General features: G+C 38.1%; 1 protein-coding gene across 1 annotated transcript in view; it reads right to left on the bottom strand.

Moving 5' to 3' along the window:
• Positions 1-17,661, bottom strand: part of GIGYF2 (GRB10 interacting GYF protein 2) — a 164,020-nt gene that overhangs the window by 93,096 nt on the left and 53,263 nt on the right. Inside the window, exons 6-10 of the mRNA XM_031651612.1 lie at positions 17,397-17,492; positions 10,220-10,331; positions 5,907-6,018; positions 4,778-4,809; positions 2,951-2,959 (exon numbers count right to left, since the gene is read on the bottom strand). Of these exons, the coding sequence (XP_031507472.1) occupies positions 2,951-2,959; positions 4,778-4,809; positions 5,907-6,018; positions 10,220-10,331; positions 17,397-17,492 (361 nt within the window). The remainder of the gene's footprint in view (positions 1-2,950; positions 2,960-4,777; positions 4,810-5,906; positions 6,019-10,219; positions 10,332-17,396; positions 17,493-17,661) is intronic.

The raw sequence follows: 17,661 nt of genomic DNA, 5'->3' as shown, positions 1-17,661 counted from the left end.
ACATGATCAGGAAGACTACTTTGGAACTAACGTTAAACGTTCCTTTGGAAACTGATAAAGATAGCATGACAGTTCCAACAAACTGGAGACATGTAGTTACCAAAAATCTTAGGGGCCTAGTTTTATGTATGTACAAGCCCATACTACCAAGTACCAGAAGAGTCTATAACCAAAAACTGCTATGTCTATTAACAAGTATTTCATACCAAAATACACTAATTCATATTGCACTGGGCTGAGTGTACTGGTATCATCTGGATTATTTTTTAATAATCCTTTCATTTCACCCTTACATTATTATACCACAAGATGAGCACCAGAACTGATCTCCCCCCGTGCACAATCAATTCCTACTGAATAGGAATTCTAACTCTAGTATCAAAGACCTTTTTCCACCTTCACATTCTCCTACAGTTGTTCACAGGGATTATGTAAGCTTCTTACCCAGATGTCTGTAATTCTACCCATTTCTCTTTTCATAAGAAGCAAATACATGGTAAGCATCATTCCTAATTTTAAAAAGAACAGATCATCCTGGAACCTTCAGTAATTGAACTGTCTTTTTTTTTTTTTTTGAGACGGAGTCTCGCTCTGTCGCCCAGGCTGGAGTGCAGTGGCCGGATCTCAGCTCACTGCAAGCTCCGCCTCCCAGGTTTACGCCATTCTCCTGCCTCAGCCTCCCAAGTAGCTGGGACTACAGGCGCCCGCCACCTCGCCCAGCTAGTTTTTTGTATTTTTTTAGTAGAGACGGGGTTTCACCGTGTGAGCCAGGATGGTCTCGATCTCCTGACCTCGTGATCCGCCCGTCTCGGCCTCCCAAAGTGCTGGGATTAACTGTCTTAATGTGATGTCGTCGGACATCTCACAATATACTCATATTGATCTCACACTGATCAACATATCAGTGTGTCTGAACAAACTAGTTTAGTATTGCTACTCTTGGAGAGTGTAAGATATAATTATGAACAATGTTTTATAAAGATCTACATTATCGTCAACAAAAGTGGGTTACTTCCAAAAACTAAAAGCTCAGAATTTTTAGCACAGTTAACCTGAAGTGAGCATCTTTTCAAAAAGCATTCAAAGTCACTATGACATATTAGAATATATATGCATGTGGAAATTACCATATTTTAGTATACTAGCAGTTATAATACATAACAGTAGATACTAACTAGAAGTTAGTATCCTTAATATTCTGAGATACTTTATGTCAGTTTAGTTTTATGGAACTTGCCTTTTCAAATATATACCAATGGGATGTAAAGAAAAGAACCTTTACCTTTAATAGAGGGTGGCTAAGAAAGTTACCCTCATTGGATTAATGTAGTTAAAATATGAAAACCACAAATAACGATGACTAAACTTGAACATTCCAAACCACCAAAGTGTGAATATGTGTGAATAGTTAAAATCAGGCTATTCTTATTCTAGCAACTCTCTACTTTCCCAAGGCAACCCAGGCCATTTTCAGACAACTCTAATTATTAGATCTTTTAAGACTGTGTCCAATACCTGCCTCCTTGAACCTTCCAACAGTCAGCCTCTTTCTGCCCTTTAGACTCTTACAGATCAAGTCTAAGTCCTCACTCACATGATCATGATTAGTAAGCAGGTATTGATAGACAGTGACCCTATAAGCCCTCCTCCCCACTCTGCCCTGTCCACAATGTTGTCTCCTATCTAAACAGCTCCATTTTCTTCACACAGCTTCCATCACAAGGCTTCAAATGCCCCAGCCATCCTACTCCAATGTGTGGACCCTTTCAAGGTGTGGTCCCAGAAGTGAACACAATGCTTAGGCTTGCCTTGACAACATAAAAGACAATGGGCCTATCATCTGACTCACTGAGGACACTTTAGGAAATACTGCCCATGGCTGAGAGGACATCAGCACACCGCTGATGAACATGAAGCCCAGAGTCACTGAGACGGTTGTAATCTTTCCACAGGAGGCTGCTTTTACATGCAGCCACTCCTTAAATTCTGTAATTTCCTTATGTAAGACTTTTCATTTCTGCTGTTAAAACTCCCCATTTGATTACACTTGGTCTCTTGATTCACCTCGATTCTGATCCCATGTCCTTACTGTTCCACTCCATAGCTATCCCTTACAATATTGAATGATTAGAAAATCTGATCAGCACACCACAATATCCTCTAAAGAAATATTTTACACCCAGCACATAAGTGGGAATTCAGTATTTGTTGAATGAATGAGTTCATATGCTCTTATTTACAGTAATCTCACCTTATCCACAGTTTTGCTTTACAGTTTCAGTTAACTACGGTCAATCGCGATCCAAAAATATTACAGTACTTTGAGAAAGAGATAGAGACTACATTCACATAACTTTTTTTTTTTTTTTTTTTTGGAGACAGAGTCTTGCTTTGTCAGCCATGCTGGAGTGCAGTGGCACAATCTCAGCTCACTGCAGCCTCCACCTCCCGGGTTCAAGCGACTCCCCTGCCTCAGCCTCCCTCAGTAGCTGGGATTACAGGTGCTCACCACCACGCCTGGCTAATTTTTTTTTGTATTTTTAGTAGAGTCAGGGTTTCACCATGTTGGCCAACCTGGTCTCAAACTCCTGATCTCAAGTGATCCGCCCACCTCAGCCTCCCAAAGTTCTGGGACTACAGGTGTGAGCCACTGTGCCTGGCCTCACGTAACTTTTATTACAGTATATTATAATTGCTCTATTTCATTAGTTATTACTGTTAATCTCTTACTGTGCCTAATTTATAAATTAAACTTTATCATAGGTATATATGTATAGAAAAACAGTATTTATGGGATTCAGTACTATCTGTGGTTTCAGGTATCCACTGGTGGTCTTGAAATGTATCTCCCACAAATAAAGTGGGAGAACTACTATAATCCTAAAAATTCTGTAAGGCACTATCACTCATTTTATTACAAGACTAATGAGATCTGAGAGTTTAGAATAACCATGATCTTCTGATTCCAAATCCTGTACTCTTTAAACTACTGCTCATCCCCTCTACATATTCGTGGCAAAAGTACTGAATCAGACAAGGATGGGAGCACAGGTCTTGACAAGCACCCCATGATTATGTTAACCCAATAGTCTACAAAATGGTTAAAGCTAACAATAAACTATCCACCTAGTCTGTTCCAAATTTCTTCATGCTATACACCTTTAATTTTTTTTTTTTTTGGACAGGATTTCACTCTGCCACCTGGCCTACAGAGTGCAATGGTGTGATCACGGCTCATTGCAGCCTCAACCTCTTGGACTCAAGCTATCCTCTCATCCCATGATGGCCTCCCAAGCAGCTGGGACTGCAGGCACACACCACCATGCATGTCTAATTTTTGTACTTTTTTGTAGAGACAGGGTTTCACCATGTAGCCCAGGCTGTCCAGCCGTGGCCTCCCAAAGCACTGGGATTAAGGCATGAGCTACCACACTGGGCCTTAATGGTTTTCATTAATGTAAATATAACTATGTATTCCCAATGCCACATTCATAAATGAGAAATTTTAGTTACTGATATCTTTAAGTTTTTAACAGAAACAGTGATACAAAGCTGTTATAATTACTTAGTTTTTAAAACAATCTGCAAATCAGTCTGTGAATGGTATTTACATATTTAACATACGTTTACAAGAAATATTTACCACTGCCCGGGCACGGTGGCTCATGCCTGTAATCCCAGCATTTTGGGAGGATGAGGCGGGTGGATCGTGAGGTCAGGAGTTCAAGACCAGCCTGGCCAACATAGTGAAACCCCATCTCTACTAAAAATACAAACATTAGCCAGGTGTGGTGGCACGCACCTGCAGTCCCAACTACTCGGGAGGCTGAGGCAGGAGAACCACTTGAACGCGGGAGGCAGAGGCTGCAGTGAGCCAAGATCACACCATTGCACTCCAACCTGGGCGACAGAGTCTCCAGCCTTTGAGACTCTGCTCCAAAAACAAAACAAAACAAAACAAAAAAACCACAAACAAGAAATGATTACCATTATCAGTTATAATCATGCTCTGGAGAACTTTTTTAGCACTCGCAGGATTTGGAACTTGTAATGATAATTTTCATAGTACCAATTCATGGTACTACGAATTGGCATTATTTTCTCTCAGATGTTAACACCTACTGGTAGTTTGTAAGGTAGTACCTTTAATCAGTTAGGTAGCTCATCTTAACAGTATAAATTCTTTAAATATAAATTACATATTTAAATACAAATTTAAATATAAATTATGATTAATTCATCATAAATAATGAAATCCTGTTCCTTTATTATGTTCCTCTTCAGTGGCTACCTTAACTGTAATTTATCTGAGTTAATTTTTTTTGTTCTCATCACAAAACAAGAAAAAAAAAAAAAGGACTATACAGCAAAAAGTCTAGATGAATAAATTAGTAAATTAAGAACATTCATAGTTTTGGCCTTTGTTCTCTGATACAAAAGCAAAGATTTTAGCATTTGCCCATTTCTTCTCATCTGTGAGATGCTATCGACACTAGAAAAAGAGTTAGTAGATTGTTTCCTAACTTGAGTCTTCAGTTCACAAACTGGCCTTAATAAAGAATACATGCCTTGCAAAGAACACACAGACCAAGTAAGTCCAGTAAATCCTAATGGCTGTATTCATCTCTGGTTTCATGCAGCAGAGACTTCAAATAACCATGGAAGTTTAAATGCAGGAAATGCTGCAGCCCCATCTACTGGAGAGGTGCAGGTAACTGAGTCCATTTTTAATAAATGTATCCTTATGTGTGTAGGTAAGAACCTTACCTACATGCACTAGATCCTGGTTTTTCAGCAATCCTGTCACCCCTGGAAAAGAAAAAAAAATATTTGCTAGTTCAAACAAAGTCTCACAGTGAAATTTTCGTTCTATTTGTGGCCTCACTTTCCCACTTTTCTTTTTTTTTTTTTTTTTTTTTTTGAGGCCAGTCTCGCGCTGTATCACGCAGGCGCAGGAGTGCGGTGAAGATCTACTCACTGCAAGCCTCCATACCTCCAGAGTTTCAGGCCATTTCTCCTGCCTCAGCCTCAGTGGCGCTGGGACTGAAGCCCGCCACCGCTTGACTGGTTTTGTTTTAGTAGAGGTTTCCACCATATTAGCTGGATGGTCTGATCTGGCCTCGTGATCCGCCTGCCTCGTGCCTCCCAAAGTGCTGGGATTACAGGCAGGCCACGCGCCGGCCTCTTTCCCACTTTTCTAAAAGCATTTCCTCTTCAAATTACAAAGAACAAATGATACATAGTTGTGTGCCCTGTCTTTGGAAAATACAGAAAAGGACAAAGATAAAATACACCTATCCCTCACCTGCAAAAAGCGACCTATTATTTAAAATGTATTTTTTATTAGATACATAGTATACAGTTTTAGATACTGCTCTTAGAATATCTTTTCCTACATCATTAAATATTTTCAAAAACACCTCTAATGCTCATATAATATCCTACTTTGTGGATATACAACTATATAAGGGCAATATCAGTATGTTTGGCTTATTTCCAATTATTTTATATTATAAATATCATCACAGTGAACATTCTTGTACATGCATCTTTGTGTAATTGCTCCCACTCATCTTGAAGACTTCATATAAAGTCATAAAAAGAGAAGATACTTTTACTAATACCAACAAACAATAACATGACAATTTGGTATTTGCTATCAAATACCAAATCAAACTAACTATGCTGGCATTCATGTATTAACCTATCCATCTAGAATCCTTCTTCCTTTAAATAAGAATCATTTAAAAATTTCTAACGTACAACTTGATATTCAATACTTAAGAGCATTTTTTAAAATGAAACCCTTTAACTGTACAAAAACATTTCTCCCCACAGAAAGCACAAAATAAGTGATTTTTATATGCCAAGACATTTTTATGCCAATATGTGGATCCTTTAGTTACCTTTCCTCCCAGCTCTGCGATCTATGCATTTCTCTGCCACCTCCTCGACCAAAAACACCCTCTACTTCATCAAAACTTCTTTGGTAGAAACCACATTCACCTCTGCCTCTACCTGAAAACAAGAAAACAGAAAAAAATGATAGATGTCAACATGTGGCACACATTCACCACTATAAATGAGCATGTAAAGTTCTCTCTATACAAAAGGCAGGACATCTACATTTAAATATTGAAGGAGGCCTGATGATCTTGACTTGTGACACCAACAATGGCATTGAAGTAGGTAGACCACAAGAGGCTGAAAAAAACAAGTTAAAAAACTAAAGTAATATAATGTAATAGACCCAGTCCTGAACAAGAAAGTATAAACATTAAGTTATTTAACAAAAAGATGAAAAGTGAAATTCTAAGAAGTTCAATAAAACACTACCGTAGATTAAATTTTTTACTGTTTTATTTTCATAAAAATGGAAGAAATCTTGGTTTAGAGAGTTTAAGACGACAGGGGCTAAAGTTAAAAAGTCAAGCATAAAAGTTAAAATAATTTATCTAATCCCAGAAAAAGGATAACTTAATAGATCAATTCTAAAACCATCAAATCTCATGAACGCCATACAGGGTATATTCCACAGTAACCAAAGGTACAGTTTACCCAAATCTTGAGATTAAAAAGAAATGTATCAGGACTAAACTTGAACAAACAAAGCTGGTAGAGTGTGTGGGTACAGGGATTTAAAGGCTCTCTCGGGTGGTTCAAGCGTAAACTGGCCTTTACTGAAGGCAATTTGGTCAGATCTACTGACATTTGACTCAACAATTCTACTTAGGATTTATCCTAATAGAAATAGTTGTACAAAAATGCAAATATATATGTATGAAGATGTCCACTGTAATTTTAAAAAAACTAGAAATCTAATCAATAAAGGATGAGCTATATAAATTCTGATAAAACGATATAGTAGAACACAATGATGCCACAGTGGATTAAATACCAACATTATTCTGTTCAAGAACAAGAACATACTGAAGAACAATGTATATAAAAATTACCCCATTTATATAAATGATATAGCTGCACCATTAGGGTCAGGAAGGTTATATATCCAATTGTTAGGTCTGGAGGCAGAAGACCATATGCACTTTCAGCTTTTTAGGTTTATACTTTATGTACAGTTTTCCCAACAAACATTTGTATTCAATACACAGGTGAGAAAATGAGAGGAGGGGAGGGGGGTGAGGGGTCTAAGGATGTATTTATAACCAGGTGAAATCTTAGCCATCATCCTTAGCTCAATTTTTCTTACAGTGCACAATGACCCAAAGAAAAATGATGATGGATCTTGATGAATGCATCCCAAAGCTAAATATAATTGAGCTAATTACTTCAAATATCCAGGCAGTATTTTATTTCTTGTTTGTAATTTATTAAGAATTAACTCAGAATACACTTGTACTTTTATATGGCTATATTATGAAATATCAAAATAATGCACCAAATTATTTTGTGGGTAATCTTAGAAACAATGGATACCCTCTTGACTAGTGCAAGTATCCACTTCTTCATTTGTCAAATGGAAGTAAGAAGCACGGTGGAACTATAATAATCTTAAAGTTACCCTTTAAGTTACCCTTTAAGTGAAGTTGACTTGTGTCAACTTCACTTAAAGTCAACTCACAGTTTAAGTACTTCTCCCCTTCAGAAAATGTATACACTGTATTTAAGATCCTAAAATAATGTAATACAAATTGTCATACAACACCTGTCCTCTACAGGAAGATTTAAGGATGGGGACAAAAGTCTCCTCGCCTTTTAGAGAAAGCCATTTTCTCAGGAAGGCCATTACACTTGTATCACCTTGAAGAAAATGTTTTATTCCAGAAACACACAAATATAAAAAATAGCCTCCAGCTTACCAGAAAAACAAGCAAAACACATATAAAATATTTTCTCACTTGTGACTAGCACTGACACTGGCCCTGCTAATGATACTAAAACTTTATGGTGGGACATATTACAACGATCAGGTTCTAAAGGTTTCCAACTTGAAAAAATTTTATTCTTCTATAGAGTGGTTCCCATATATGAATAAGGAAGTAAATATAACATGATGAACCTATCGTAAAACTCAATAAAGAACTGTTCTACTGAGAGTTCACCCTATTCTTTTTGGGAATTCAAACACACTTCCTTTTAATAATGATGAAGACAATGGTTGAGAGTTGTGTCAATCCGCTTTATTTTTAAACAACCTAACCAAATAAAATAAGATGACAGTTTCATGTTGTTCTTACCATCTATTTAAGTTTATTTAAATTTTACTAGTACATGATATTTAGCAGTCTGGAAATCAGTCAATTTCCACATCAAAGTTTCCGAAAGTTGCAAACAGCCAAGATAATCATCTAATGTTAGCTCTGTCTATACAAAGAAAAACCACAATAATCATTATTTAACCAGCAAGTTAAAATTAAGTAATGAGTGGAAAACACAATACCACAGATTATAATTACAACCTTGTTTTAGAAAATGAGCTACTGAGATCATTAAAAAGAATGATCTCAACGGGTGGTTGACATAATGTTAAAAGTACTTTTCACACCAACTCAGTTCAGTCACTTGACTAGTTTCATGCCATTCTTCAACATCAATATGTAAAAAAAGTCACGACTTCTTACATGTCACAACATCTATCTTTTTTAACACAGCCTGATTAAATTCTGAATGTAAGCCTTCTATCATATGTGATAACCCTTCATTTCAAAGAGACCAAAAAGCAAGGAGAAATTCAATCATAAACCAAAAAGCAAGGAGAAATTCAATCATTCACTTGTTTCTCGATTAAGTAATTGGGGGGGAGGGTGCTGTTTAGAGATTGGTTGGTATTTGCAGCACACAAAGTCGGTGTTATTCACACTTCTTCATCAAGACGATCTCTCCCTGGCTCACCCTGAAAAGCACTGGAGGCAAAGTTGCCCAAGTACAACCTCTCCTTGCCACCAACCCACAGCGGAAAAACACAGGAAATGCCCAAGTAGCAGGCCAGAGCCATAAGTGGTCAGTCCCAACTCGAAACCACCACCATGCCACTAAAATGCATGGATCTCAAATTCTGGACCAATGGAACCTAACTCAGTATATGAATCTGAATTGCCTGTGGAGCTTTTGAAGCATACACATGCCTAGATCCCACCACCCAAAATTTTGTTGCACAGGTATTTCCTGTAAGTTTTACAGATTAGTCTAACCTCTCCTCAGGTTTAAAAAAAAAAAAAAACACTCTCTAAAGATGGACAAATAAAGCCAGTAGGAAAAAACACAACTAGGTAATAGTTGCTAGTAAAACAAGTGGAGAGTTTGAATCAGACACTTCACACCTGGATTCCCACATTCTGAGTGGACTACTAAAAGAAACTTCTTCCCAGGAATGCACAATTGAATGCATTTTCTAGAAAGACTGTAGATAAATTACTCTATTTATAAAGAATTTAAATATTCTATACTCATGATCATGCCAATCTTGGTGGCACAATATGCAGAGAAAATGGTCTCACTCATTGCAGACATCCAATTCTTCCATTTCTAAAGCATCTCTTAGAGAAAATTACAAGGTGTATTTAGACCACTGTTATGATTTAGTCAAAGTAAGGGCAAAATGATTAAGCAAATATTTATATTACAAATATTAAGAATGTCCTCATACAGGAGAATATCAACAAACCCAAAATGGGGGGCAGATATCAAAGAAACGAGTAATATCAAAATAAGAACTATTTTTCCAAGACATAAATCTGTAAAACTATAGGTTAAATAAATGAATGTGGCAGAATTATCTTTTGTTCTACCCCTAAAGGACCTAGTCCTGATGAGGCGGTTTTTGTTAAAGCCCCTCTCTGGCTGGAGAAGCTCTTGGCACATGCCCCTCACACAGAAACTGTCACAGAGGACTGCAGGTACTTCAGTGCTGCTTCCATAGTTAAGTCACTTCAGGAAGCGTTGGCTCCTAAAGTATAAGGCTCCCTGGGGATGAGGAACATGGAACATGGATGAGGAACATGGATTTCTCAGAGTGAACTGGGACTGTCTAGACTCCCTCATGTTCAAATCTGTACAGCTAGAATTATACTCCTCTGTTGCAAATCAGGGATTATAGAGGAGATACCTTAAAAAAATGGTTCTGAATATAAATGTTCAGGCCATTTAGTATGCAGTTAATGTCAAAGAACAGTTTTTATCAAATCAGGCATTAAAATATTTTAAAAGTAAGTTCTCTATCCTCCTCCTCCATTATTACTTTTTTCACATGAAAGCTCACCTCGCCCTCTTGAAGAACTTCGACCTCTAGGAGCCCCCACCACTGTTCCTCCTCCTCCTCGTCCTGTCAATCGCAGGACAGCAGCACTATTTACAGACATGGAAAAGTTTCTCTGCCAAAAAAAAAAAAAGAGAGAGAGAGAAAAAGGAAAAAAAGAAAGAAAAAAATGGATGAAACAGATAAAACTATATGTTGCTTCTCCCCACATTCCCACTGCATCTATAAAATGGCATCTAATTTTAACTACTAGCAATGGAAAACCATAACTGCACAACATACGAGATGATCCAAAACTTGACTTTACCTGATAATTGCAAATTAACATTTCAGATCAACAAAATTGACAACCAGTGTCTTACACTATGCTAGGTTTGATGAGGAAACAAGCAAACAAACTAAATGCTCTATGTATGCAGAAGTAGATAGGGAAAATACACAACAGAATAAATACAGAAAATTTTACAAAAGAGATCTAGTTTGAAAGGGTCCTGTAAGCCTTTAACTGGTGAAAGGTGAAAATGAAAGGGAGTTACCAAAAGGTCTGATGCGAGGATAGCACATTCTGCACATCAATGTGAATTAGCAACTCCAAGTAGTATTCAATAGAATGACAGGAATCAGAAGTGACTGGGAAAGAGCCAAGGATCTAAATAAGACCAACCATCTAAATAACACATTAATGGGAAGATGAAAGGAATACTTAATAAATTAAAGTAAAACCCAATCACTCAGTTATTAACCTGCATTTGCACTTCAGCCAATCTGGAACAGGGTCAAGTACAAAGAGATAGTGAGTGCACCTTTGGTATGTCTGTAGCCAAGGGTTCTCCTGGCAGAAAGAAAACCTTAGGCTTAAGAGTTGAGGTAAAAGGCCAAGCACGGTGGCTCATGCCTGTAATCTCAGCACTCTGGGAGGCTAAGTCGGGTGGATCACGAGGTCAGGAGTTCGAGACTAGCCTGGCCAAGATGGTGAAACCCTGTCTCTACTGAAAATACAAAAATTAGCCGCGCACGGTGGCGGGCGCCTATAATTCCAGCTACTTGGGAGGCTGAGGCAGAAGAATTGCTTGAACCCGGGAGGCGGAGGTTGCAGTGAGCCGAGATCACGCCACTGCACTCTAGCCTGGGTGACAGAGTAAGACTCTGTCTCAAAAAAAAAAAAAAAAAAGAAAGAAGTAAGGTAAAAAAGAATCTTGCAATTCAACTAATATTTTAGGCCAAACTGGTTTCCACTGACTTTCTATTTTGATTCAAAATCAACTGACTATATAGTGTCTATACCACCTTCTTTTGAAGAAGTCAACACCTAATTGTTAAAAAAAAAAAAAAAAAACTTCTACTTTCATTATTCAATTTGTTGTAATAAATAGGTCATTTTCTCCTAGCTGCTTTTTTCAGAATATTCACAACAATTTGTTCAATAAGTTTTAGGAACTTATCAGTGTAAATAAGATTTTTTTTTTCAGTTCATAGGTATATAATTATATAATCAAGTAACTTCAAAACTAAAGACTTAAGATATAATTGACAACCAAAAATAAGAGAAAGACACCAAACTCAAAAATTATATTTCTATTTCAAACTATAATAAAATGTACTTAATAAAAAAGAAAGCTGATTGAAACATACATATTAACTTACCTTTTAGAACAGAGTCAGCAGTGGGGTACTGAATAATGTCTCTGGGTATTATTATAATTAAACAACAGTATGAAGTCCCAAAATCCAGATTAATATACTCTAATATTGAAATAATGGTGGTCAGAGCTAACTGCATTATGTATGCTAGGATCCCATGCAGTTGAACACCTATTAACCAAACTATCACATATATAAAACCCAAATGCACCCATTTGTACACGTGGGGACAAACTCATATATTTTCACAAACTCTCATACATTGCTGATGAAAGTATAAACTAGTATAATCTCTCTAGAAGGCAATTTCTAAAAATTATTTAAATGTCCATCCCCTTCGACACAATTCTACTTCTTACCCAAGTAAAAACTAACATAAATAGAAAGATCATTAACTACAGTACTGTTTATAAAGGCAAAATATGGAAGCCATCTACATATTAGCCAATCCTAATTTAAAAATCATGGTCTTCCACATGTAAAATTCCGTACTGCTGATTTTTTTAAAAAAAAAAGAAAGAAAGAAAGAAACAATTCTTTCTCGCTTTGTCATCCAGGCTGGAGTGCAGTGGCACGATCTCAGCTCACTGCAACCTTCCCCTCCCAGGTTCAAGCGATTCTCCTGGCTCAAGAGTAGCTGGGACTACAGGTGCATGCCACCATGCCCGGCTAATTTTTTCTATTTTTAGTATAAATGGGGTTTCATCACGTTGGCCAGGATGGTCTCGATCGCCTGACTTTGTGATCTGCCCACCTTGGCCTCCCAAAGCGCTGGGATTACAGGTGTGAGCCACTGTGCCCAGCCACAACTCTATTTCTTAGGCAGAACTGTATAACAAAAACTGCAATGTCCTGTGGTTAACCTAATATACAGGGATACGGAGCATACTTGTAATTAGGAACACGGAGAGGCCAAACTCCCTGGGACTGAATTCTGGCCCCTAAACTCACTCAACTTCTCTGTGCCTCATTTTCCTCATCTATATAATGTAGATAGGTATATTTTTATTTACCTCACGGGTCACTGCAAGCACTCAACACATTAAATGTTAAGTGCTTACAACAGTGTCTAATACATACTAAAAGCTAAGTAAGTATGTCATGACCTCTTAGACGCTTAGCTTAAAACTGTAAAGTGCCAGGCACAGTGGCTCACACCTGTAATCCCAGCACTTTGGGAGGTCAAGGCAGGCGGATCACTTGAGGCCAGGAGTTCAAGACCAGCATGGCCAACATGGCAAAACCCCATCTCCACTAAAATTACAAAAAATAGCCGAGGATGGTGGCACACGCCTGTAATCCCATCACCTTGGGAGGCCAAGGCAGGTGGATCACTTGAGGTCAGGAGTTCGGGGCCATCCTGGCCAACATGGCGAAACTCCATCTCTACTAAAAATACAAAAATTAGCCGGGTGTGGTGGCAGGTGTCTGTAATCCCAGCTACTTGGGAGGCTGAGGCAGAAGAATTACGTGAACCCAAGAAGTGGAGGTTGCAGTGAGCCGAGATCACACCACTGCACTCTAGCCTGGGCAACAGAGTGACACTCTGTCTCAAAAAATAAATAAGTAAATAAATAAATAAATAAATAAATAGAAGCTGTCAAGTATAGAACTGTGTGCATAGCATGCTACCATTTGTGTGTGTGTGTGTATGTATGTGTGTGTGAAGCAGTGTTTAAGGGAAATACAGATAGTTGCAGACACCATAAGCACCCCTGGAAGGGAATACAAGAAAACGGAAATAGTGGTTATTTCTGAGGAAGAGTAATAGGTGGCAGAGTTTGGGTGAGTCACAGACTTGTTTTTCATTTTGTGCTTTCTGAATTTTGTTATGTATACATACAAGTATTATCTATTCAAGAATGAATAAATAAAGTAATTTCTTTAATGTCAAATAAATAAAATACACCAGTCTTGTAACAGTTACCTAAATTGCAGGAGTAATGCATTTTCTTCCTCAGTATATTTGATACACAGATACATGGAGGGAGAAGGAGAATGAGTATGTCAGTATAATGAGTATGTTAGTATATTCAGTTAACTTCAGGAAAAAGACATGCAGCAAGAAGCCTGCTTTAAGTTATTAAAGTATTTACCTCCCTAGGAGTACCAAAAGAAAAAGTATACAAAACTCTAGTCTAGAAGATCTAGTCAATACTAATCTCTGAAGGGGTACCTGATCATTCAAAGGACAAACATCAAATTTTTGATGACTTTTTTGCCATCTTTAAGCACTGTCCTACTCCAACATATTTGGTAAATGATGAAGGCTACCAAATATGCATCAGGAAATCCCAAACGATGCATTTTTAAATGCCTTCAAAATGGACCTGATGATCTTCTGTGGCTACAGTGAAAACCTCCCAATCCTTGCATCAAGATGCTGTGATCACAGAATACAGACCTTAAGATAAACATTTCCATCATAAGAACAAAATTAAACACACTCCTAGTCGTTCTAGAACTAATTTGGTGTATAGGTGTAGTGTATATCGAATTTTATTCTTCTCTGAAATGTTAACTAACTATTACTGGTCAGCTGCAGTTAACCAACAGATTCCAAGCAACATCTGCAAAATAATTTTTGATTTTCCAAGTGATTTCTGTACTTACTACACACTAATTTCTTTAAAATGTTACAAGATGTTTCCGGGTAATTCAATTATTCATTCTGTTGAATAAAAGTCTACCTCATTTTGGTAACTAGTAGCAGCATGTCCTTCTCCCTCTTCTGACACATTTAGTCTCTGAGACATCTAGGAAATCATTTAAAGAAACATAAAAGGAAATTTTAAAAAATAATATATAAATAGCTAAAAATTAAAAGAATAATCACAAAAGAATAAAACTGGTATAAGAAGCTCGTAAAATTAGCTTTTGTATTTAAAATCATAATGTGGCCGGGCATGGTGGCTCATGCCTGTAATCCCAGGACTTTGGGAGGCCAAGGCAGGAGGATTCACTTGAGCTCAGGAAGTTTGAGACCAGCCTGACCAACATGATGAAACCCTGTCTCTACTAAAAATACAAAAATTAGCCAGGCGTGTTGGTATATGCCTGTAATCCCAGCTACTCGGGACACTGAAGCACAAGAATCCCTTGAATCCAGGAGGGAGATGTTGCAGTGAGCCAAGACTGTGACACTGCACTACAGCCTGAGTGACTGAGCAAGACTCAGTCTCAAAAAGAAAAAGAAATAAATAAAATCATAAATGCAATTTTGACATTTAGAAAACTTACTGCGCACAGCTATGGTCAATGCCCTTAAAATATGAGGAGCCAGACCAGGCATGGTGGCTCATGCCTATAAGCCCAGCACTTTGAGAGGTTGAGGCAGGAGAATCGCTTGAGGTCAGGAGTTCAACACCAGCCTAGATAACAAGAGCGAGACCTGTCTCTACAAAAAACGAAATTAGCCAAATGTGGCGGCATGCACCTGTACTCCCTGCTATGCAGGAGGCTGAGGCAAGAGAATCCCTTGAGCCCAGAAGTTCAAGCTTGCAGTGAGCTATGATCATGCCACTGTACTCCAGCCTGTGTGACAGACTGAGACCCTCACTATACTCCAGCCTGGATGACAGAGAAAGACCCTATCTCAAAAAGTAAAATCTAAATAAGTAAACAAAACACACACACACACAGAGCTCATATAAATAGCATAAACCAACAAGAAAAAGATGAATATCCCAAAAGAAAAATTGGCAAAGGTACGAAAAATATTAAAAGAAATATAAATGATGAATAAACATCTGAAAAACAACTGTTTACTGCTACAGGCAAAGAAATGCAAACAAAAACGATGGAAAAAAATTTTTCCAAAACTGCAGGGAAGTCTTTGAATAAAAATACTTGATGTTGGAAGTACAGAACTGCACCACTTATATTAAAAGGAGGAAAATATATTTCCATATTTACTCAGAAAAATACATAAGAAATGGCCAACACTCGCTGCCTTTGGGAAAGGCGGCAGCTGGCATGGAAAGGATTACAATATTAGTTGAATTGCAGGATTCTTTTTTACCCTAATTCCTAAGGCTCAGTTTTTACCCCTCTGCCAGGAAGACCTTTGGCTACAGCCATGTCCGAGGTGCATTTTCCTGTGATCACACTTCTGCATTTTTGTACCAAGTGTAAAGGACACATGCCAACATTTTCTTTTTTTTTTTAAATGGAGTCTCGCTCTGTTGCCCAGGCTGGAGTGCAGTGACGCAATCTCAGTTCACTGCAACCTCTGTCTTCCGAGTTCAAGTGATTCTCCTGCCTCAGCCTCCCAAGTAGCTGGGATTACGTCCATGTGTCACCATGCTCTGCTAATTTTTTTGTTTTTAGTAGAGACAGGGTTTCACCACATTGGCCACGCTGGTCTCGAACTCCTGACCTCAGGTGATCTGCCCACCTCGGCCTCCCAAAGTGCTGGGATTATAGGTGTGAGTCATGCGTCTGGCCCCAACATTTTTATAGTTCAACACATTTCATAGTTTAAAACCTTCTTGAAAAATTCTCTTTCAAATGCCCAGGATTTTAATATTTCATAGAGTATTTGAAAAGATTTTTATTACCTCTTGCTTTAGCTTTTCCTAAGAGTCAAACAGATATATTTTTGGCTCCCTGGACTCTCTTCTTCCCATATGGATGCCCATAAAGTAACATTCAAGCTTTCCAACAAGGCTTATTTTTCCATTTTTCTACATTCCTCCTAAGTTCCTTAAAATCAGAAACTCTTTTATTTTCTTTGCACAGGACAAGGTATACTATAAACAGGAACAACACTAAATTCACTACTTTCCAGCCCACAAGTGTTACTTTCTCACATCACTCTCTCTCTCTCTCTCACACACACACACACATACACACACACACACAAAGTGGTGATAGAAGAGTTTTGAATGCATTTTGAGCTGAAGATCTACATTTTTCCCTTAGTGGTAAAATGCACTGGTAAGAATTCAAGTTGGCAATTACTTCTGAACATCTGTTTATTTGCAAAGATGATTTCCTCCCCTCTCCGCAAATCACTCTTCCTCTACTTAAGTTTCTTTTTTTTTTTTGAGACAGAGTCTCGCTCTGTTGCCCAGGCTGGAGTGCAGTGGCGCGATCTCGGCTCACTGCAAGCTCCACCTCCCAGGTTCACGCCATTCTCCTGTCTCAGCCTCCTGAGTAGCTGGGACTACAGGCACCTGCCACCACACCCGGCTAATTTTTTGTATTTTTTAATAGAGACGGGGTTTCACCGTGTTAGCCAGGATGGTCTTGATCTCCTGACCTTGTGATCTGACCACCTCGGCCTCCAAAAGTGCTACTTAAGTTTTAAACGATGGTTACCAATGTCCTTAAGGATCTACAAACGTTTCCAAATAATACTCAACAGCTAGATACTACAGCAAAATCTACTCAACTAATAAGCATCAACATGCCAATAGAAGAAAGCAGACCTATGAGGATGCAGGATAATCCTTAGCGCATAAATAGTAACTTCCTATTTTCATGCCTTAGCAGGAAAAGAATAAGGGTTTGCTGGGGCTCAGAGCTAATTACAAACCTGTTCTTCTTCTGTAAAGGGTACCAGAGCCAATGGCGGAAGGGGTTCCTCCTGGAGGATAGGCAGAAATTCTTTATCCAGAAGGTCTGAAGGTATCTGTAGGACCAAACACATGATTATGAGATTAACGCTATTCCTGCAATAAGAAGAAATACAAGAAGATAAATCCAAGAAAAAATACTCTTCTGTTTATTGTTATTACAAATACAGATTAAAGCTTGTTCAGCCATAATTGACTTCTACAGTCCTTACACATTTTGAGAGA

The sequence above is a fragment of the Papio anubis genome, chromosome 10 (assembly GCF_008728515.1).
Source record: "Papio anubis isolate 15944 chromosome 10, Panubis1.0, whole genome shotgun sequence".
NCBI classification, from domain to species: Eukaryota; Metazoa; Chordata; class Mammalia; order Primates; family Cercopithecidae; genus Papio; species Papio anubis.
Note: the sequence above shows the minus strand (reverse complement) of the source record. Positions and strands in the feature narration are given on the sequence as shown.